This window comes from Coregonus lavaretus (assembly GCF_964263955.1).
Source record: "Coregonus lavaretus genome assembly, chromosome: 29".
Lineage (NCBI taxonomy): Eukaryota > Metazoa > Chordata > Actinopteri > Salmoniformes > Salmonidae > Coregonus > Coregonus lavaretus.
In genome coordinates, this window is record NC_140016.1 from 22035512 (window position 1) to 22057966 (window position 22455).

At 47.4% G+C, this 22455-nt stretch overlaps 1 protein-coding gene across 1 annotated transcript in view; it reads right to left on the reverse strand.

Annotated features, from left to right (window-relative positions):
• Nucleotides 1-2616: 2616 nt before the first annotated feature.
• The window catches only part of LOC311104903 (phosphatidylinositol 3,4,5-trisphosphate 5-phosphatase 2B-like), a gene marked incomplete at its 5' end in the record, with an annotated part of 42470 nt that continues 22631 nt past the window's right edge, over nt 2617-22455 (reverse strand). The window contains 15 exons of the mRNA XM_084146875.1: nt 2617-3858; nt 3949-4058; nt 4216-5008; nt 5149-5227; nt 14196-14348; nt 14590-14677; nt 15074-15162; nt 16018-16131; nt 16231-16320; nt 17610-17691; nt 18131-18219; nt 18824-18923; nt 19078-19216; nt 19447-19543; nt 19727-19844. Of these exons, the coding sequence (XP_084003001.1) occupies nt 3759-3858; nt 3949-4058; nt 4216-5008; nt 5149-5227; nt 14196-14348; nt 14590-14677; nt 15074-15162; nt 16018-16131; nt 16231-16320; nt 17610-17691; nt 18131-18219; nt 18824-18923; nt 19078-19216; nt 19447-19543; nt 19727-19844 (2241 nt within the window). The 3' untranslated portion in view covers nt 2617-3758. The remainder of the gene's footprint in view (nt 3859-3948; nt 4059-4215; nt 5009-5148; nt 5228-14195; nt 14349-14589; nt 14678-15073; nt 15163-16017; nt 16132-16230; nt 16321-17609; nt 17692-18130; nt 18220-18823; nt 18924-19077; nt 19217-19446; nt 19544-19726; nt 19845-22455) is intronic.

Sequence of the window (22455 nt, forward strand, 5' to 3'; positions counted from 1 at the left end):
CCTTTAGTTTAAAATCTAATATAGTCACACAGTATAAGACATCATAATCATAGTCACACAGTATAAGACATCTTTGTTCCAAACCTGGCTTTGAACCAACCTCCTTTTTGTAGTGGCAGGACAATGGCTGTTGGTTTTACAGAGGAGCAGGCGGGATCACTGTTTTGACATTCTGCCAAAAGTCCCAGAATCACCTGAGGACGTCCTGTGATGACATTATGAGAGTTCCACCGGAGCCAGTCTGACCGGGGGTCTTATCACACAGCGGCATCTGAATCCAGGAGGGGAGACTGTCACACCCTGGTTCGGGGACTCATTATGTTGAACCAGGGTGTGTTCATTCTATGTTTTCGGTTTCTCTGGTGGGTGTTCTAGGTGGTTTATTTTCTATGTTTGCCGGTGTGACTCCCAATCAGAGGCAAACGAGTGTCAGCTGTCGGCTGTTTGTCTCTGATTGGGAGCCATATTTAATCTATCTGTTTTCCTTTCGGGTGGTGGGATTTTGTTCGTGTGTGTGCGTGTTGTACCACAGACGTCACGGTTTCGTTGTTTGTTTTGCTCGTGTGAGCATTTAATAAATATACTATGTTCACTCAACACGCTGCGCTTTGGTCTCCTCCTTCACACGATCGTGACAGAAAATCCCACCAAGACCAGACCAAGCAGCGTGTACAGGAGCTGAAGGGCGATAATTGGAAACAGAGGAGCGAGAAGTGGGCGAGAATGATGGAGGCCTGGTCCACGGGGGGGAGAGACCCCCAGGAAATTTTTAGGGGGGGGCTCACGACGTCGGGGCAGCAGGTGTACGGGTTGGAGGAGTGCAGGAGGTTGGCAGATAGGGCCGCCAGGTTAAGGGGGCCACTGGTCACGAAGGGGAAGGAAGGTGTAGAGGCACGGCCAAGGGTACTGGGGTGTGTTACCAGTCCGGTCCGGCCCGTTCCTGATCCCCGTGTAGGGCCAGGGGTGTGTGTCCTCAGTGCGGTCCTGTCTGTTCCTGTTCCTCGCATGGAGCCTGTGGTGCGCGTCCCCAGCCCAGCCCGGCCTGTTCCGGCCACTCGCACCAAGGATACGGTGCGCGTCGCCAGCCCGACCCGGCCTGTTCCGGCCACTCGCACCAGGGATACGGTGCGCGTCGCCAGCCCGACCCGGCCTGTTCCGGCCACTCGCACCAGGGATACGGTGCGCGTCGCCAGCCCGACCCGGCCTGTTCCGGCCACTCGCACCAGGGATACGGTGCGCGTCGCCAGCCCAGTCCGGCCCATCCAAGCTTCCCGCACCAAGTCTGTGGTGCGTCTCGTCAGCCCTGTCCGGCTCGTCCCTGCTCTCCGCACCAAGTCAGTGGTGTGCGTCGCCAGCCCATTCCGGTCCATTCCTGCTCCACGCACCAAGCCAGGGGCGCGTGTCGTCAGTCCGGCTCCGGCCAGCGGGGCTAGACAGGACCAGGAGTACTTTGGGGGGTTGGAGAGGAAGTGGGGATCAGGCCCGGAGCCGGAGCCGCCGCCGAGGAAGAATGCCCACCCAGCCCTCCCCTGTTTTGCTCGTATTTAGGCGCGGTCACAGTCCGCGCCTTTAGGGGGGGGTACTGTCACACCCTGGTTCGGGGACTCATTATGTTGAACCAGGGTGTGTTCATTCTATGTTTTCGGTTTCTCTGGTGGGTGTTCTAGGTGGTTTATTTTCTATGTTTGCCGGTGTGACTCCCAATCAGAGGCAAACGAGTGTCAGCTGTCGGCTGTTTGTCTCTGATTGGGAGCCATATTTAATCTATCTGTTTTCCTTTCGGGTGGTGGGATTTTGTTCGTGTGTGTGCGTGTTGTACCACAGACGTCACGGTTTCGTTGTTTGTTTTGCTCGTGTGAGCATTTAATAAATATACTATGTTCACTCAACACGCTGCGCTTTGGTCTCCTCCTTCACACGATCGTGACAGAGACCAGTACACGTTTACCTCGACGGCCAGCCAGGCGGTCACTGGCACACACCTGCTGTCAGGGGACACATAGGAAAGTGTTGGCATGTAGTGTTCTACGCACCACCACAGAAGATAGATAACACACAGACCAATAATATATACAGATTTCTCATAATCTCACACAGACACACGTCATCCACTCTTACCTGTTATTCAAACATGCAGGCCTTGATCTATTGAGCTACCGGGTGATTGCAGCACAGAGACAGAGTAGTGTGATTTTTGTGGGTGTAACTGACAATTTAGAGTGAAACCAGAAACAGGAAGTTTTGTTTCAAGTCTAAACGAGAAGATGGCTAACGAAGAAAGACTGAGAAAAGTAACAAATAGCAAATAAAACAATTATAAATGATTACTAAACCTGTTATGATTTTGCAAATGAAGTGAGTGATGACAGTTATTCAATTGTGTTTCGGTCAATTCTATGATTGGAATGTAATTGTGCTTATACCTAGCTTTCTAGCTTGACAATTATATCAAGGTGTGGTCTTCTGGATTGGCTTTTCCACCATTGAATGTTTGTGCCAGCAAGGTGTGTATCATAAAGAGAGGAAGAGCCCACTTGGTGTGGTTAGTTTATAGTTTTATATGACGACAAAACAAACATGATGCCATAGTGCAGTCTGGGATATCAAACCTCCCAATGTTCAATCTCCTTTGTTTTACATGGTCCCAAATGTCCTTATAAATATGTACAGTCAATTTCATAATGTCACAATATTGTTTTATTCATATCGTCTCCCATTGGGTTGAATGAATGTAATATACATGTCATACTCATTAACTTCATTCAACAACCTACAGGGAATAAAGTTGTAAAGTGCCAAGATCCACAGTTAAATGTATATCTAAAGATCAGATGATGAGCAATGTGGCACCACTGGCAAAGAACCACTGGCAAAGGACCACAGGCCTCAAGAACAGGTTTTACGCCCTCAGTCTTCACACAATAGCAATGTCCAAGAACCCACACTATCTGTCACTCAGTCAACAGTTCGTTTTATACAATTCTGTTTTAAAAGGCAGTAAACTTTTTTGGGGAACAGTACACAGTAGCACATGTTAAATGGGTGTGTGCCCCTTGAAGAGCGCAGTAGAGTTATGGGCTAAGGGAGAGATAACCAGATAGAGAAACAGGATATACAATGTAGGCGTAAAGGACAGAATGTAAATAAACTAGCCCAGGATTCACAAATTCCTCCCAATGGATTCCTCTTTTATCACTAAGAACAACTACACCCCAGTGACAACATAACAATACCATCGGACAGCAAACAGAAAGCGAGGCAGTTTTTTCATATTAACTTTACAGGCCATGTTAAAACGTGTACTGGTAAATATGTACAGCTATATATTTCACCCGCCATGGCCCTTATTGAGTGCTTTAACAAGCTTTGTGCTGTTCTCTGTATCAGTAGAGGAGTGGAAAGAGCAGGGGAGGAGGTCATGGGTGTGAATGCTCAGTAAACACTATAGTATGGTGACTGCTGAGGAGACACATAATCAATATTTAGCTATGTGGATCTAAATTGGATATAAAAATGTTTGACTGTGGCTTGAATCCACATCTCTCATTTTAAGGTGTACACGTGAATGGTAAGGGATATGAGATGAGGATTTCATGGGACCTGCATCGTGTCTTTTGTGTGTTTGCATAAAAGCAACTCGTTGTTACTGTAAATAAAATGACGGTGTGGAGAAGAGATGACTTGTAGTCCATTAGGACAGGCATCTGTCACTGATGTTCATTATCTTCAGTTTGAAAACTCAAACAACATAAGTAGGTCTATAGTGAATCCCAGATCCTGGGTAGGTTCTCCAGGATCCTCCGGCGATGCGAGGGGTTTGACACTCCGGCTGCACGCAGGTCCTCCTCTGTGATGCCACTGTGGAGAGGACAAAGGTCATAAAGGTATCCCTGACTGACTTAGACCACTGAGACCAAACTAATCAGTTTCCATTATTCCTCCTCTCACCTGAAGTAGTCCAGGTCATCCCAGCCATTGAGGCTGAGTCTCCAGGTGTACTTTTGCAGACCCAGGGTGCTGAGTAGCTCCCGCACCGTCTCTGGAGCCCCACGGAGGACCTGCATTAGACACCCCCCCCCAAAAAAATGATCCCAAAGCTAAGTGTTTGTTGCCATATTATTGTGGCTAGGAGTTTTTCTTGATCACGTGAACTTTAAGAAAAACTCTTCACCCATAACTAGTCCCACTCTCTACATATTGTATCTAGTCACCCACCTCTTTCTCCCAGCAGTAGCCTCTCTCGGTAGCCATGGCCAGGTCATTCCTCTGGGCCGGTCTCTGGCATGGTGTGGATGGAGCCCTGAGGTCCACAGGGAAGAAGTCCACCTCGCTGAGTGACTTGGCTATCTGCAGGGCTGTGAGGGAGTGGTCCCCTACTGGCTCAACTGGCTGCTCCACCACCCAGGGGGCTGAGGCCTGGACGTGGGGCACATGGGTGGATACATAGGGGTAGAGGGATGTGGGTTTGCTGCTCCGTACAGGGCTGGCTCGTTCCTGTTGGTGCACCCTAGGCTGTTCTCTCCTGGGGGTCTCTCTGATGACAGCGGAGTGGTCCATGTACATGTTCCTCAGGTTCTTGGCAGGCAGGATGGAGTCCTGGACAACATTGTTTTTTCTTGGTTGTGGTTGTCTGGGCTGTTCATGATAGTGAGAGGTGGTGGTGGGACATGGGGCAGGAGGGATTGGCGATGGGTCTTTTGCTGGGAAGAGCTGATAGGAGGAGTTGGTCTGGGATGGATGATGGTCATTGGAGGAGGAGTAGTGGGGCAGGATGCCTAGAATCTCGATTTCGGTGAAGTCTGACCTGCGAGCGGACTTCCTGTCATAGCCACGGCCCGCAGAGAGCTTAGGTAGCTGCAGCGCTGAGTCGCCGGCCCAGACCACCTGGGGGTCCCTACGAGGGGGTGGAGCCTCCTCCACCCTGCGAAGGACGGACACACCTTCAAATATGAAGTAAGCAGGGTTTGTGTAACTGCTAGGGGCTGGTTTGGGTGGAGGGGGTGAGGATCTGAAATGAATGGTCAAATCATAATGAAAGTAAACAAAAACAATATGCCCATCACTAACCAACTACATCTTTAAATCAAACGTTGACAGTGTATATTAGTTTCACTATGAGCATCTTGAAAAACTCCAAAATATCCTCACCGGCTGATAGGTGCCCAAGTGGACTGAGGAGACAAGCGGCCCCTCACCAGACCCTCATCCTTCTCAAAGCAGAACCACTCTGAAAAAGCCAAACAGATGTTTACTGGATACAATCTAACTCACGCCTTCTTCATGTTCTGTGTTGTCTGAGGTAAAGACCCAGCCTAGCATGTGGTGGCAGTGTTTATGCATGTTGTCATGGCAATGTGTGAGGCTTGACCTATAGGGCTAAGGGCATCCACTCACACTGTATCCTTTTAATGTGTCAGGATGCATCTGGTCAGGCTCAGCCAGCAAGGAGCCAAAAGAAGAAGCCAGGGCAGAGACCCGAGAGAGAGAAAGCCTTGGATCATTGAGGAGCCAAATAGAGAAAGCCAGGGCAGAGACCAGAGAGAGAGAAAGTATTGGATCATTGAGGAGCCAAATAGAGGAAGCCAGGGCAGAGACCAGAGAGAGAGAAAGCCTTGGATCATTGAGGAGCCAAATAGAGGAAGCCAGGGCAGAGACCAGAGAGAGAGAAAGCAAAGCCTTGGATCATTGAGGAGCCAAATAGACGAAGCCAGGGTAGAGACCAGAGAGAGAGAAAGCCTTGGATCATTAAGGAGCCAATTAGAGGAAGCCAGGGCAGAGACCAGAGAGAGAGAAAGCATTGGATCATTGAGGAGCCAAATAGAGGAAGCCAGGGTGGAGACCAGAGAGAGAGAAAGCCTTGGATCATTGAGGGAGGAGCCAAATAGAGGAAGCCAGGGAAGAGACCAGAGAGAGAGAGAGAAAGCCTTGGATCATTGATGAGCCAAGTAGATGAAGCCAGAGCAGAGACCAGAGAGAGAGTAAGCTTTGGATCATTGAGGAGCCAAATGGAGGAAGCATTGAGAGATACACAGGAGACTGTGGACTGTCGCGATGGAAGCCCAGTGCGAAGCGATAGTACAGGCAAAGTGAAGAGATGAGACTAAAAGAGAGGAGAGCAGAGTGAAAAGAGGAGACTAAAAGAGAGGATAACAGTGAAGAGAGGAGAGCAGAGTGAAGAGAGGAGAGTGAAGAGAGGAGAGCTGAGTGAAGAGAGGAGAGCAGAGTGAAGCGAGGAGACTAAAAGAGGGGAGAGCAGAGTGAAGAGAGGAGAGCAGAGTGAAGAGAGGAGACTAAACGAGATGAGAGGAGAGTGAAGAGAGGAGACTAAACGAGATGAGAGGAGAGTGAAGAGAGGAGAGCACAGTGAAGAGAGGAGAGCAGAGTGAAGAGAGGAGAGTGAAGAGAGGAGAGTGAAGAGAGGAGAATTAAGAGAGCAGAGTGAAGAGAGGAGAGCAGAGTGAAGAAAGAGAAAGCCAAGCCTTGGATAATTGAGGAGCCAAATAGAGGAAGCCAGGGCAGAGACCAGAAAAAGTGAAAGCCAATTCGTGGATCATTGAGGAGCCAAATAGAGGAAGCCAGGGCAGAGAAAAGAGAGAGTGAAAGCCTTGGATCATTGAAGAGCCAAATAGAGGAAGCCAGGGCAGACACCAGAGAGAGAGAAAGCCTTGGATCATTGAGGAGCCAAATAGAGGAAGTCAGGGCAGAGACCAGAAAGAGTGAAAGCCAATTCGTGGATCATTGAGGAGCCAAATAGAGGAAGCCAGGGCAGAGAACAGAGAGAGAGTAAGCTTTGGATCATTGAGGAGCCAAATGGAGGAAGCATTGAGAGATACACAGGAGACTGTGGACTGTCGCGATGGAAGCCCAGTGCGAAGCGATAGTACAGGCAAAGTGAAGAGATGAGACTAAAAGAGAGGAGAGCAGAGTGAAAAGAGGAGACTAAAAGAGAGGATAACAGTGAAGAGAGGAGAGCAGAGTGAAGAGAGGAGAGTGAAGAGAGGAGAGCTGAGTGAAGAGAGGAGAGCAGAGTGAAGCGAGGAGACTAAAAGAGGGGAGAGCAGAGTGAAGAGAGGAGAGCAGAGTGAAGAGAGGAGACTAAACGAGATGAGAGGAGAGTGAAGAGAGGAGACTAAACGAGATGAGAGGAGAGTGAAGAGAGGAGAGCACAGTGAAGAGAGGAGAGCAGAGTGAAGAGAGGAGAGTGAAGAGAGGAGAGTGAAGAGAGGAGAATTAAGAGAGCAGAGTGAAGAGAGGAGAGCAGAGTGAAGAAAGAGAAAGCCAAGCCTTGGATAATTGAGGAGCCAAATAGAGGAAGCCAGGGCAGAGACCAGAAAGAGTGAAAGCCAATTCGTGGATCATTGAGGAGCCAAATAGAGGAAGCCAGGGCAGAGAAAAGAGAGAGTGAAAGCCTTGGATCATTGAAGAGCCAAATAGAGGAAGCCAGGGCAGACACCAGAGAGAGAGAAAGCCTTGGATCATTGAGGAGCCAAATAGAGGAAGTCAGGGCAGAGACCAGAAAGAGTGAAAGCCAATTCGTGGATCATTGAGGAGCCAAATAGAGGAAGCCAGGGCAGAGAACAGAGATAGATAAAGTATGGGATCATTGAGAAGCCAAATAGAGGAAGCCAGGGCAGAGACCAGAGAGAGTGAAAGCCAAACCTTGGATAATTGAGGAGCAAAATAGAGGAAGCCAGGGCAGAGACCAGGGAGAGAGAAAGCCTTGGATCATTGAGGAGCCAAATAGAGGAAGCCAGGGAAGAGACCAGAGAGAGAGAGAGAAAGCCTTGGATCATTGAGGGAGGAGCCAAATAGAGGAAGCAAGGGCAGAGACCAGAGAGAGAGAAAGTCAAGCTTTGGATCATTGAGGAGCCAAATAGAGGAAGCATTGAGAGATACACAGGAGAACCAGAAGGCACATGGACTGTCGCGATGGAAGCCTAGCGCGAAGCGATAGTACAAGCAGAGTGAAGAGATGAGACTAAAAGAGAGGAGAGCAGAGTGAAGACAGGAGAGTGAAGAGAGGAGAGCAGAGTGAAGAGAGGAGAGTGAAGAGAGGAGAGCACAGTGAAGAGAGGAGAGTGAAGAGAGGAAAGCAGCGTGCAGAGAGGGGAGCAGAGTGAAGAGAGGAGAGCAGAGTGAAGAGAGGAGAGTGAAGAGAGGAGAGCAGAGTGAAGAGAGGAAAGTGAAGAGAGGAGAGCAGAGTGAAGAGAGGAGAGTGAAGAGAGGAGAGCAGAGTGAAGAGAGGAGAGTGAAGAGAGGAGAGTGAAGAGAGGAGATTGAAGAGAGGAGAGCAGAGTGAAGAGAGGAGAGTGAAGAGAGGAGAGTGAAGAGAGGAGATTGAAGAGAGGAGAGCAGAGTGAAGTGAGTAGAGTGAAGAGTGAAGAGAGCAGAGTGCAGAGCGGTGGGTGAAGAGATGAGAGTGAAGAGAGGAGAGTGAAGAGAGTAGAGTGAAGAGAGCAGAGTGAAGAGAGCAGAGTGAAGAGAGGAGAGTGAAGAGAGCAGAGTGAAGAGAGCAGAGTGCAGAGCGGTGGGTGAAGAGATGAGAGTGAAGAGAGGAGAGTGAAGAGAGTAGAGTGAAGAGAGCAGAGTGAAGAGAGGAGAGTGAAGAGAGTAGAGTGAAGAGAGCAGAGTGAAGAGAGCAGAGTGAAGAGAGGAGAGTGAAAATAGCAGAGTGAATAGAGCATAGTGAAGAGAGCAGAGGAGAGTGAAGAGATGAGAGTGATGAGAGCAGAGTGAAGAGAGGAGAGTGAAGAGAGGAGCGTGAGGAGAGAAGAGTGAAGAGAGAAGAGTGAAGAAAGGAGAGCAGAGTGAAGAGAGGAGCGTGAAGAGAGGAGAGAAGAGTTAAGAAAGGAGAGTGAAGAGAGGAGAGCAGAGTGAAGAAAGAAGAGTGAAGAGGAGAGGATAGAGAAGAAAGGAGAGCAGAGTGAAGAGAGGAGAGTGGAGAGTGAAGAGAGCAAAGTGAAGAGCGGAGAGTGAAGAGATGAGAGTGGAGAGTGAAGAGAGCAGAGTGAAGAGAGCAGAGTGAAGAGAGGAGAGTGAAGAGAGCAGAGTGAAGAGAGGAGAGTGAATAGAGCAGAGTGAAGAGATCAGAGTGAAGAGAGCAGAGTGAAGAGAGCAGAGTGAAGAGAGGAGAGGAGAGTGAAGAGATGAGAGTAGCATGAAGGGAGGAGAGTTAAGAGAGGTTAGCAGCTGATAATTGAGGAGCCAAATAGAGGAAGCCAGGGCAGAGAACAAAGATAGATAAAGCCTGGGATCATTGAGGAGCTAAATAGAGGAAGCCAGGGCAGAGACCAGAGAGAGTGAAAGACAAACCTTTGATCATTGAGGAGCCAAATAGAGGAAGCCAGGGCAGAGAACAGAGATAGATAAACATGGGATCATTGAGAAGCCAAATAGAGGAAGCCAGGGCAGAGACCAGAGAGAGTGAAAGCCAAACCTTGGATCATTGAGGAAACAAATAGGGGAAGCCAGGGCAGAGACCAGAGAGAGAGATAGAAAGCCAAGACTTGGATCATTGAGGAGCCAAATAGAGGAAGCCAGGGCAGAGGAGAGCAGAGTGAAGAGAGGAGAGTGAAGAGAGGAGAGCAGCGTGAAGGGAGGAGAGTTAAGAGAGGAGAGCAGAGCAGAGTGAAGAGAGGAGAGGAGAGCAGCGTGAAGGGAGGAGAGTTAAGAGAGGATAGCAGCGTAAAGGGAGGAGGGCAGAGTGAAGAGAGGAGAGTGAATAAAGGATAACAGAGTGAAGAGAGGAGACTAAAAGAGAGGAGAGCAGAGTGAAGAGAGGAGACTAAAAGAGAGGATAACAGAGTGAAGAGAGGAGAGTAGAGTGAAGAGAGGAGAGTGAAGAGAGGAGAGCAGAGTAGAGATGAGAGCATAATGAAGAGAGGAGTGTGAAGATAGCACAGTGAAGAGAAGAGAGTGAAGAGAGGAGAGGAGAGTGAAGAAAGGAGAGCAGAGTGAAGAGAGGAGAGTGAAGAGAGGAGAGCAGAGTGAAGAGATGAGAGTGAAAAAAGGAGAATTAAGAGAGCAGAGTGAAGAGAGGAGAGTGAAGAGAGGAGAGCAGAGTGAAGAGACTAGAGTGAAGAGAGGAGAGCAGAGTGAAGAGAGGAGAGTGAATAGAGGAGAACAGAGTGAAGAGGGGAGAGTGAAGAAAGGAGAATTAAGAGAGCAGAGTGAAGAGAGGAGAGTGAAGAGAGGAGAGCAGAGTGAAGAGAGGAGAGTGAAGAGAGGAGAGCAGAGCAGAGTGAAGAGAGGAGAGTGAAGAGAGCAGAGTGAAGAGTGGAGCATGAAGAGAGGAGAGCAGAGTGAAGAGAGGAGAGCAGAGTGAAGAGAGGAGAGTGAAGAGAGCAGATTGAAGAGAAGAGAGTGAAGAGAGGAGAGTGAAGAGAAGTGAGCAGAGTGAAGAGAGGATAGTGAAGAGAGCAGAGTGAAGAGAGGAGAGTGAAGAGAGGAACGTGAAGAGAGGAGAGCAGAGTGAAGAGGGGAGAGAGAAGAGAGGAGAGTGAAGAGAGGAGAGCAGAGTGAAGAGAGGAGAGTGAAGAAAGGAGAATTAAGAGAGCAGAGTGAAGAAAGGAGAGCAGAGTGAAGGGAGGAGAGTGAAGAGATGAGAGCAGAGTGAAGAGAGGAGAGTGAAGAGAGGAGAACAGAGTGAAGAGAGGAGAGTGAAGAAAGGAGAATTAAGAGAGCAGAGTGAAGAGAGGAGAGTGAAGAGAGGAGAGCAGAGTGAAGAGAGGAGAGTGAAGAGAGGAGAGCAGAGCAGAGTGAAGAGAGGAGCGTGAAGAGAGGAGAGCAGAGTGAAGAGAGGAGAGCAGAGTGAAGAGAAGAGAGTGAAGAGAGCAGATTGAAGAGAAAAGAGTGAAGAGATGAGAGTGAAGAGAGTTGAGCAGAGTGAAGAGAGGATAGCGAAGAGAGCAGAGTGAAGAGAGGAGAGTGAAGAGATGAGAGCAGAGTGAAGAGGGGAGAGAGAAGAGAGGAGAGTGAATAAATGAGTGTGAAGATAGGAGAGTGAAGAGGGTGAAGAGAGGAGAGCAAACTGAAGAGAGGAGATTAAAGACAGGAGCAGAGCAGAGTGAATAGAGGAGAGTGAATAGAGGAGATTAAGGTGAAGAGAAGAGAGTGAAGAAAGAAGAGTGAAGAGAAGAAAGTGAAGAGAGGAGAGTGAAGAGAGGAGAGCAGAATGAAGAGAGGAGATTGAAGAGAGGATAGCAGTGAAGAGAGGAGAGTGAAGAGAGGAGAGTGAAGAGAGGAGAGTGAAGAGTGAAGAGAGGAGAGTGAAGAGAGCAGAGTGAAGAGAAGAGTGTGAAAAGAGGAGAGGAGTGTGAAGAGAGGAGAGCAGACTGAAGAGAGGAGATTAAAGAGAGGAGCAGAGCAGAGTGAAGAGAGGAGAGTGAATAGAGGAGATTAAGGTGAAGAGAAGAGAGTGAAGAAAGAAGAGTGAAGAGAAGAAAGTGAAGAGAGGAGAGTGAAGAGAGGAGAGCAGAATGAAGAGAGGAGAGTGAAGAGAGGATAGCAGTGAAGAGAGGAGAGTGAAGAGAGGAGAGTGAAGAGAGGAGAGTGAAGAGAGGAGATCAGAGTGAAGACAGAAGAGTGAAGAGAGGAGAGCAGAGTGAAGAGAGGAGAGTGAAGAGAAGATGAGAGTGAAGAGAGGAGAGTGAAGAGAAGAGTGTGAAAAGAGGAGAGGAGAGTGAAGAGAGGAGAGCATAGTGAAAAGAGGAGAGTGAAGAGAGGAGAGCAGAGTGAAGAGAGGAGAGTGAAGAGAGGAGAACAGAGTGAAGAGAGTAAAGAGAGGAGAGCAGAGTGAAGAGGAGAGTGAAGAGAGGAGAACAGAGTGAAGAGAGGAGAGCAGAGTGAAGAGATAAGAGTGAAGAGAGGAGAGCAGAGTGAAGAGAGGAGAGAGGAGAGTGAAGACAGGAGAACAGAGTGAAGAGAGGAGAGTGAAGAAAGGAGAATTAAGAGAGCAGAGTGAAGAGAGGAGAGTGAAGAGAGGAGAGCAGAGTGAAGAGAGGAGAGCAGAGCAGAGTGAAGAGAGGAGAGTGAAGAGAGCAGAGTGAAAAGAGGAGCGTGAAGAGAGGAGAGCAGAGTGAAGAGAGGAGAGTGAAGAGAAGTGAGCAGAGTGAAGAGAGGATAGTGAAGAGAGTAGAGTGAAGAGAGGAGAGTGAAGAGATGAACTTGAAGAGAGGAGAGCAGAGTGAAGGGGGGAGAGAGAAGAGAGGAGAGTGAAGAGAGGAGAGTGAAGAGAGCAGAGTGAAGAGAGGAGAGCAGAGTGAAGAGAGGAGAGTGAAGAGAGGAGAGCAGAGTGAAGAGAGGAGAGTGAAGAGAGGAGAACAGAGTGAAGAGAGTAAAGAGAGGAGAGCAGAGTGAAGAGGAGAGTGAAGAGAGGAGAACAGAGTGAAGAGAGGAGAGTGAAGAAAGGAAAATTAAGAGAGCAGAGTGAAGAGAGGAGAGTGAAGAGAGGAGGGCAGAGTGAAGAGAGGAGAGCAGAGCAGAGTGAAGAGAGGAGAGTGAAGAGAGCAGAGTGAAGAGAGGAGCGTGAAGAGAGGAGAGCAGAGTGAAGAGAGGAGAGCAGAGTGAAGAGAGGAGAGTGAAGAGAGCAGATTGAAGAGGAGAGTGAAGAGAGGAGAGTGAAGAGAATTGAGCAGAGTGAAGAGAGGATAGTGAAGAGAGCATAGTGAAGAGAGGAGAGTGAAGAGAGGAGTGCATAGTGAAAAGAGGAGAGCAGAGTGAAGCGAGGAGAGTGAAGAGAGGAGAGCAGAGTGGAGAGGAGAACAGAGTGAAGAGAGGAGAGCAGCGTGAAGACAGGAGATCAGAGTGAAGAGAGGAGAGCAGAGTGAAGAGAGGAGAGTGAAGAGAGCAGAATGAAGAGAGGAGAGTGAAGAAAGGAGAGTGAAGAGAGCAGAATGAAGAGAGCAGAGTGAAGAGAGCAGAGTGAAGAGAGGAGTGCAGCGTGAAGGCAGGAGAGTTAAGAGAGGAGAGCAGCGTGAAGGGAGGAGAGCAGAGTGAAGAGAGGAGAGTGAAGAGAGGAGAGTGAAGAGAGGAGAGTGAAGACAGGAGAGCAGGGTGAAGAGAGGAGAGTGAAGAGAGGAGAACAGAGTGAAGAGAGGAGAGTGAAGACAGCAGAGCAGAGTGAAGAGAGGAGAGTGAAGAGAGCAGAGTGAAGAGAGGAGAGTGAAGAGAGGAGAGCAGAGCAGAGTGAAGAGAGGAGAGGGAAGATAGGAGTGTGAAGAGAGGAGAGTGAAGAAAGGAGAGTGAAGATAGGAGAGTGAAGAGAGGAGATCAGAGTGAAGAGAGGAGATTGAAGAGAGGAGAGTGAAGAGAGGAGAGCAGCGTGAAGAGAGGAGAGTGAAGAGAAGAGAGCAGCGAGAAGAGAGGAGAGCAGAGTGAAGAGAGGAGAGCAGAGTGAAGAGAGGAGAGCAGAGTGAAGAGAGGAGAGCAGAGTGAAGAGAGGAGAGTGAAGAGAGCAGAGTGAAGAGAGGAGAGTGAAGAGAGGAGAGTGAAGAGAGGAGAGTAAAGAGAGCAGAGTGAAGAGAGCAGAGTGAAGAGAGGAGAGTGAAGAGAGGAGAGTGAAGAGAGCAGCGTGAAGAGATGAGAGCAGAGTGAAGAGAGGAGACTGAAGAGAGGAGCGCAGCGTGAAGGCAGGAGAGTTACGAGAGGAGAGCAGCGTGAAGTGAGGAGAGCAGAGAGAAGAGAGGAGAGTGAAGAGAGCAGAGCAGAGTGAAGAGAGGAGAGCAGAGCAGAGTGAAGAGAGGAGAGGGAAGAAAGGAGAGTGAAGATAGGAGAGTGAAGAGAGGAGAGTGAATAGAGGAGAGTGAAGAGAGGAAAGTGAAGAAAGGAGATCAGAGCAGAGTGAAGAGAGGAGAGTGAAGAGAGGAGAGCAGAGTGAAGAGAGTAGAGTGAAGAGAGGAGAGCAGGGTGAAGAGAGGAGAGTGAAGAAAGAAGAGAGTGAAGAGAGGAGATGAGAGTGAAGATAGGAGAGCAGAGTGAAGAGAGGAGAGTGAAGAGAGGAGAGTGAAGAGAGGATAGCAGAGTGAAGAGAGGAGAGTGAAGAGAGGAGTGTGAAGAGTGAAGAGAGGAGAGCAAAGAGAGGAGAGTGAAGAGAGGAGAGGAGAGTGAAGAGAGGAGAGGAGAGTGAAGAGAGGAGAGAAGAGCAGAGTGAAGAGAGGAGAGGAGAGGTTTGCAGGAGGGCGGGCAGGCTAACCTACCGTAGATCTTCCCACGTGTACCTCGTCGGTCCTTGGGCACGTGGACCCTGACCCGCCCACGTATGGAGCCCATGTCCTCGCCCCGGTGGGTCAGAAACGTCTCAAACTGCTCCGCCGCGCCGATGAGGGAGCGCAGCGCCACACAGCACTCACCTACACAATCAACAGTAGGGTCAACAGTGGAGTGGGATGAAGTTATCCCACACACTGATCTCTGATCAGTTTAGCTTTTTTCTCCCCTAATGATTAAGATTAAGACTTGGAGAAGATAAACTGGTCATTGATCTGTGCCTAAAATACACTTCTCAATTAATAGGTTTAAAGGGGGCTTTGATTGATGACTAGTAGTGAATGGTGGCAGTTATGAATAGGGAGGGAAGGACTTATGACCAACCGTATGACTCAAACCCATCACAAGACTTGACGCACAGCAAGAGGTGATGATCCTGAAGGTACTCCATGTCAGAGACGATCAGGAGAAGCTATGATATGTGGACCCACACACACAAACACACACAAACAGGTTAGCTACAGCGCATTCTGAAAGTTTTCAGACCCCTTGACTTTTTCCACATTTTGTTACATTACGGCCTTATTCTAAAATTGATTAAATTGGGGGTTTTCCTCATCAATCTACACACAATACCCAATAATGACAAAGTAAAAACAGGTGCTTCAACTAAGTACTGAGTAAAGGATCTGAACACTTATGTAAATAAGGTATTTCAGTTTTTTATTTTTCAAAAATTTGCAAATATGTATAAAAACTTTTTCGCTTTGTCATTATCGGGTATTGTTGTTAGATTGATGAGGATGCACTGTATGTGTCTTTGGGATGAGTCTGGTCATCTACTGTATCTCCAGATTGATGTATTTACCTTGGGCAGCTGCTTGGAAGACCAGCCCAGTTTGAGGAAGCAAGGCACGTCACAGCTCTGTGAGTCATTCTCTATGGAACGGCGGATCTCTGCAAGAAAACAAAGTCATTCATCACATAAGACACAGAGTTTATTATAGAACTGATATGACGAGTGTTTGATCCAATATTATAAAGATTGTAAATTGTATGAGAGAGCGAGGAAAGCCATGTGTTCGTAGTATCACAAGTGAGTACTAGAAGGTCAGTGTGCCAAGATAGATTGGGGGGCCACTGGTGCCACACGAAACCAAGGAAAGGAATGATATGGGCATAGTTGAGTGACAACTCAATTATGGTTAGCACCTGGATAAGACAAAAGTAGACTGGAAGAGCACTATATAGGCTGAGAGAGAGTCTATATAATTCAGTCATATGATAAGAAGCAAAGCACTTTCGTCTTATTATTTACATTTTACATTTTAGTCATTTAGCAGACGCTCTTATCCAGAGCGACTTACAGTTAGTGAATACATATATATATATATATTTTTTTATACTGGCCCCCCGTGGGAATCGAACCCACAACCCTGGCGTTGCAAACGCCATGCTCTATCAACTGAGCTACATCCCTGCCGGCCATTCCCTCCCCTACCCTGGACGACGCTGGGCCAATTGTGCGCCGCCCATGAGTCGCCCGGTCGCGGCCGGCTGCGACAGAGCCTGGATTCGAACCAGGATCTCTAGTGGCACAGTTAGCACTGCGATGCGGCGCCTTAGACCATTGTGCCACTCAGGAGATAAACACACAAGCTTGCCATTATATGATCCAGTACTGAAATAAATGTAAATCAAACTGAGTGTCTGCTGCTTTCTCTTACATCCTGCACTTCTTCCTACCAGAAACTCATCATAACAAGAACTTTAGATGAACTAGCTGAGAAAATGTTATTAAGGGCAAAGTACCTTCAAGACAGGATGAGTGAAACTCAATGAAGAACTTGGCTTTGCTGGCTGTCTTCACAATGGCCTCAATGCCCTCCAACTCTATCCAGGCCCTCTCCATGCTCAAGCTTGGCTCTTTTTGTAGGCAATAGAGGGTCACAAGCGAGCATAAACGTTATATTATATTACTTATATTAATCAAAATGATTATGCCAAAATAACTACAATGACCACCTGTTTTGGAGATGAACTTGGATGCCACCCCTACATGGAACGTGGCGAAAACAGGCGAGTGGTCACTGGTGAAAATGTCGTCTGTACAACCTGGAGACAGACACAGAGATCTCAGTCACAATGATACAGCCCTGTCATAATGATACAGACCTGTCATAATGATACAGACCTGTCATAATGATACAGACCTGTCATAATACAGGCCTGTCATAATGATACAGACCTGTCATAATGATACAGCCCTGTCATAATGATACAGGCCTGTCATAATGATACAGACCTGTCATAATGACACATACAGACCTGTCATAATGATACAGACCTGTCATAATGATACAGACCTGTCATAATGATACCGCCCTGTCATAATGATACAGCCCTGTCATAATGATACAGCCCTGTCATAATGATACAGCCCTGTCATAATGATACAGCCCTGTCATAATGATACAGACCTGTCATAATGATACAGACCTGTCATAATGATACAGACCTGTCATAATGATACAGGCCTGTCATAATGATACAGACCTGTCATAATGATACAGACCTGTCATAATGATACAGCCCTGTCATAATGATACAGGCCTGTCATAATGATACAGACCTGTCATAATGATACAGACCTGTCATAATGATACAGCCCTGTCATAATGATACAGCCCTGTCATAATGACACATACAGACCTGTCATAATGATACAGCCCTGTCATAATGACACATACAGACCTGTCATAATTGTACAGACCTGTCATAAAGATACAGACATGTCATAATGATACAGCCCTGTCATAATGATACAGACCTGTCATAATGATACAGACCTGTCATAATGATACAGCCCTGTCATAATGATACAGACCTGTCATAATGATACAGACCTGTCATAATGATACAGGCCTGTCATAATGATACAGACCTGTCATAATGATACAGCCCTGTCATAATGATACATAAAGACCTGTCATAATTGTACAGACCTGTCATAAAGATACAGACATGTCATAATGATACAGCCCTGTCATAAAGATACAGGCCTTACAGTTGTGTATGGTGTATGGTGTACAGTGAATATACTGTATTTGCTGATGGAAGTCAAAAGCATTGCCCTGGAGTCAGAGCCGCGGTGAGGAAATGACTGTTCGTCTGAGGACCACAGACCAGAGGACGTAGGAGTTGCCAATCATACCTTAACAGGGCCTCTCACATTTTACAGGAAAACAATGAAAGAAATGGCCACGGAATGTCTAATTTTGGAATGCCACAGGAAATAATACTATGATATCCAATTTACTGTGTCTAAATGCTAAACCACAATGCCGTTATGTCTGAAGATAATGTTATGAACCTAAAAAAAATATGTCCTAACCTAAACCCACCATAGGAGTTGCAGGTGATATGTGTCTCTGAGTAGGACTTCCACAGAATCCGGTCACACCACGATGGCACATTGACACGCACCTGTTGACACAGAACAGAAGAACGACTATATGTACTGTATGTTTGTGTGTTAGATGTGGGGTGTGTGAAAATAGAATGTATTAATAATGGAACCCTGCACTCCAATCCTACCAGCCATTTCAGCCTGTGAGGTATTATTAGCCCCGTGACCCTTGTGACCCCAATAAAAAACGATTGGGTTACACATAAAGGAAGTCCAGTAGGGAGCTATACTTCTCTATTTAGTCGTGTATGGTACAGTTGTTGCAAAAGCAAAGCTTCCAAACCTAGCATTATGCAATTTCCTTATTTGTTGACTGCTTCACAAGGCTCACAAGTGATGCTTTGTGTGGATTACTAATCATTTTCGGATTGAAGGTCATTCAGACAACACCCTGATGTGGACATGATGTAGCTTTGAGAGGTTGTGTCAGATAGTGTCACGGGGAGGTAGACTCACGCCAGAGGTCTTGTATTTCTGCCACAGGTAGCTGTCCCTGGATCCCCTCTCGTACCGATAGGTGGGAGGAAACGCAATCTTCTCTTCCTCTTAACCAGGACAAAGAGAGAGAAATGGAGAAAGAGAGATAGGAGAGAGAGAAATGGAGAGAGTGAGAAATGGAGAGAGAGATAGGAGAGAGAGAGAAATAGAGAGAGAGAGATATAGGAGAGAAAGAGAAATGGAGAAAGAGAGATAGCAGAGAGATAGAAATAGAGAGAGAGATAGGAGAGAAAGAGAAATGGAGAAAGAGAGATAGGAGAGAGAGAAATAGAGAGAAAGAGAAATGGAGAAAGAGAGATAGGAGACAGAGAGAAATAGAGAGAGAGAGATAGGAGAGAAAGAGATAGGAGAGAGGGAAATGGAGAGAGTGAGAAATGGAGAGAGTGAGAAATGGAGAGAGAGAGATAGGAGAGAGAGAGAAATAGAGAGAGAGAGATAGGAGAGAAAGAGATAGGAGAGAGAGAAATGGAGAGAGAGAAATGGAGAGAAAGAGATAGAAGAGAGAGAGAAATGGAGAGAGAGCGGATAGATTTTGAGACAAAAGCAATGAAGAGGAGAAATGACTGAGCAGAATCAATAACACAGATATTTTCACCCACACATAAACAAACAGTTTGACATCAACTGGGAGGAGGATGAGGAGCTCCTCACTGAAATTGAGGAAGGCCTTTTTCTTGTGTCGTTCTTGTGTCAGCTGGTCAGCATACATGAGCTCATCAAACTCCCGCTTGGACACATGTTTCAAAATGTCCTGTAAAACGGGAACGGCCATGAGGGGAATAGAGATTCAGTGTAAGAGAATACAAGGTAAGGCTGGGTCTATGGAGATTCTTGTTTTCGGGTTAGACTACATGTGATCTATTTGCCGGGGAACAATAAAAGAGGAGACAGGGTCCCTGTCTGACCTGTACGTCCAGGTCTAGTCTGTAGTTGAGGTCTCCACACCAGAAGAGATGTGTGAAGCGCAGGCTAACGTCAAAGGCACTGAGCTGCCGGTCACCAAGGGACAACAGCCTGAGGATGTCCGCACAGTTCTGGTTCCTCCTGACAGGACCACAAGCACAGGGACACACATAGCCATGCTGCACACATACAGTAGAAACATTCACACACTGTACAGCCCTGGCATGTCACACTGTACACATCACTCTGATGATATCTGTGTTGAACATCACCCACATGTACTACCAGTCAACCAACACCCAAATGATATACCAAACAGCTGAACATAGGAAATGGTTGTGTATACAGTTGTGTATACCATACGTACATACCTGACTACTTTCTCACTGCCAGAGGTCAGATGGCAGTTAACGAAGCCAAAGGAGGTACTGTTGAAAAGGAAGGAGACCCCAACAGCACCCTTATTTCCTGGAAACAGATCAATTTTAAAGGTTAACCTGAGTAATTAAAAACACATTTAATTCCTCTTAATCATGCTCTGATATTTTTGGAAGTTGGCCACCGTGTGGTTTTCTGAGAGGAGGAGGAGGAAGGTGTGGTGTTATGGGTAGCCGACCCATAAACGACTCAAGTATGGGCCTGGCGTCATACCCAGCGTGTTCCCCAGGCCAGTCTTCACACTGGCTGTGTTCACATGGCTGATGCGACTCTCATGCTCCGGCTTCACAAGCACTGCCAGCCTCATGTTCCACAGGGACTGTACTGCCACCTGCAGGACACATAACCACAGTACACTATAACAGAGCAATCAAGACCTAGGCATAGAAATAGGTCTACTGTACTGCTGTGTAAGTAATGATAACATATACTGTGTCTTGATTTTCTCTTTTGTTATTTTATAGGCATCCAGTTTACACACTCTGTTTTATGTACCTCTTGTCGACAACATGTTCATACAGAGAGCATGGAGCTGAGTACCGGCACCTCAAATGAGTACAGGCACCTATTTCAGTCCAAGTCAAGCACTATGTACAGTAAATAAGCACCAATCATTATTTCAGGATGAATGGGTGAAAGAAAAAGTACATCAAACAGATATCCCATAAGGCAGGGTTCCCCAATTTGACCCACGGGTGGTTATATTTGGCCCACGGGTGGTTATATTTGGCCCACGGGTGGTTATATTTGGCCCACGGGTGGTTATATTTGGCCCACGGGTGGTTATATTTGGCCCCCCAAGTTTTATGAGGAAAAAAACAAAACCATTATTTTTATTTTCATTGTTGGATATAAAAGACTGTAAAACACCAGGAAATCAGCTGCAAGTGAATTTTATTTAAGAAATCTGTTTTCAAGTATTCCCGTGCATAATAGAGAGACAAGTGATCGTATACTAATGTAGGCAAGGTTTGAAATGATTATGCTTGTCACACCCTGATCTGTTTCACCTGTCTTGTGCTTGTCTCCATTCCCCTCCAGGTGTCTCCCATTTTCCCCATAATCCCCTGTGCATTTCCACCTGCGTTTTCTGTTTGTCTGTTGCCAGTTCGTCTTGTCTCGTCAAGCCTACCAGCGTGTTTTTCCGTACTCCTGTTTTCGCTAGTCCCTGTTTTCTAGTCCTCCCGGTTCCTCCCTGACCCCGAGCCTGGCCGCCTTCCTGTACCTATCTGACTCAGACCTGGTTACGAACCTCTGCCTGTCCTCGACCTGCCCTTTGCCTGCCTCCTGTAGTTTAATAAACTACTCTGTGTATTGAACCTTCCGTCTCCTGTCTGCATCTGGGTCATATCCTGAGTCGTGTTAATGCTTTAGTCCAACATTATATCTGTTTGGGCTTCTTGTGGTCAATTTGCAGTCTACAAATTATTTGTAGTTATGTTCCGGCCCCCTGACCATCCGCTCAAGAGAAAAATCAGCCCGCGGCTGAATCTAGTTGATGATCCCTGCCATAAGGTGAGCAAGGACATATTAGACAATCAGAGAGACTGAAAGCTGGGAGAAAGGGAAAATAAGGTGGTGAGAGAGAGACACAGATGGAGAGATGGTGACAGAGCCACACATACAGTAGAGAGAGAGACACAGATGGAGAGATGGTGACAGAGCCACACATACAGTAGAGAGAGAGAGACACACAGATAGAGAGATGGTGACAGAGCCACACATACAGTAGAGAGAGAGACACGCAGATGGAGAGATGGTGACAGAGCCACACATACAGTAGAGAGAGAGACACACACAGATGGAGAGATGGTGACAGAGCCACACATACAGTAGAGAGAGAGAGACACACAGATGGAGAGATGGTGACAGAGCCACACATACAGTAGAGAGAGAGAGACACAGATGGAGAGATGGTGACAGAGCCACACATACAGTAGAGAGAGAGAGACACACACAGATGGAGAGATGGTGACAGAGCCACACATACAGTAGAGAGAGAGACACACAGATGGAGAGATGGTGACAGAGCCACACATACAGTAGAGAGAGAGAGACACAGATGGAGAGATGGTGACAGAGCCACACATACAGTAGAGAGAGAGACACACACAGATGGAGAGATGGTGACAGAGCCACACATACAGTAGAGAGAGAGACACACACAGATGGAGAGATGGTGACAGAGCCACACATACAGTAGAGAGAGAGACACACAGATGGAGAGATGGTGACAGAGCCACACATACAGTAGAGAGAGAGACACACACAGATGGAGAGATGGTGACAGAGCCACACATACAGTAGAGAGAGAGAGACACAGATGGAGAGATGGTGACAGAGCCACACATACAGTAGAGAGAGAGACACACACAGATGGAGAGATGGTGACAGAGCCACACATACAGTAGAGAGAGAGACACACAGATAGAGAGATGGTGACAGAGCCACACATACAGTAGAGAGAGAGACACGCAGATGGAGAGATGGTGACAGAGCCACACATACAGTAGAGAGAGAGACACACACAGATGGAGAGATGGTGACAGAGCCACACATACAGTAGAGAGAGAGAGACACACAGATGGAGAGATGGTGACAGAGCCACACATACAGTAGAGAGAGAGAGACACAGATGGAGAGATGGTGACAGAGCCACACATACAGTAGAGAGAGAGAGACACACACAGATGGAGAGATGGTGACAGAGCCACACATACAGTAGAGAGAGAGACACACAGATGGAGAGATGGTGACAGAGCCACACATACAGTAGAGAGAGAGACACACACAGATGGAGAGATTGTGACAGAGCCACACATACAGTAGAGAGAGAGAGACACACACAGATGGAGAGATGGTGACAGAGCCACACATACAGTAGAGAGAGAGAGACACACACAGATGGAGAGATGGTGACAGAGCCACACATACAGTAGAGA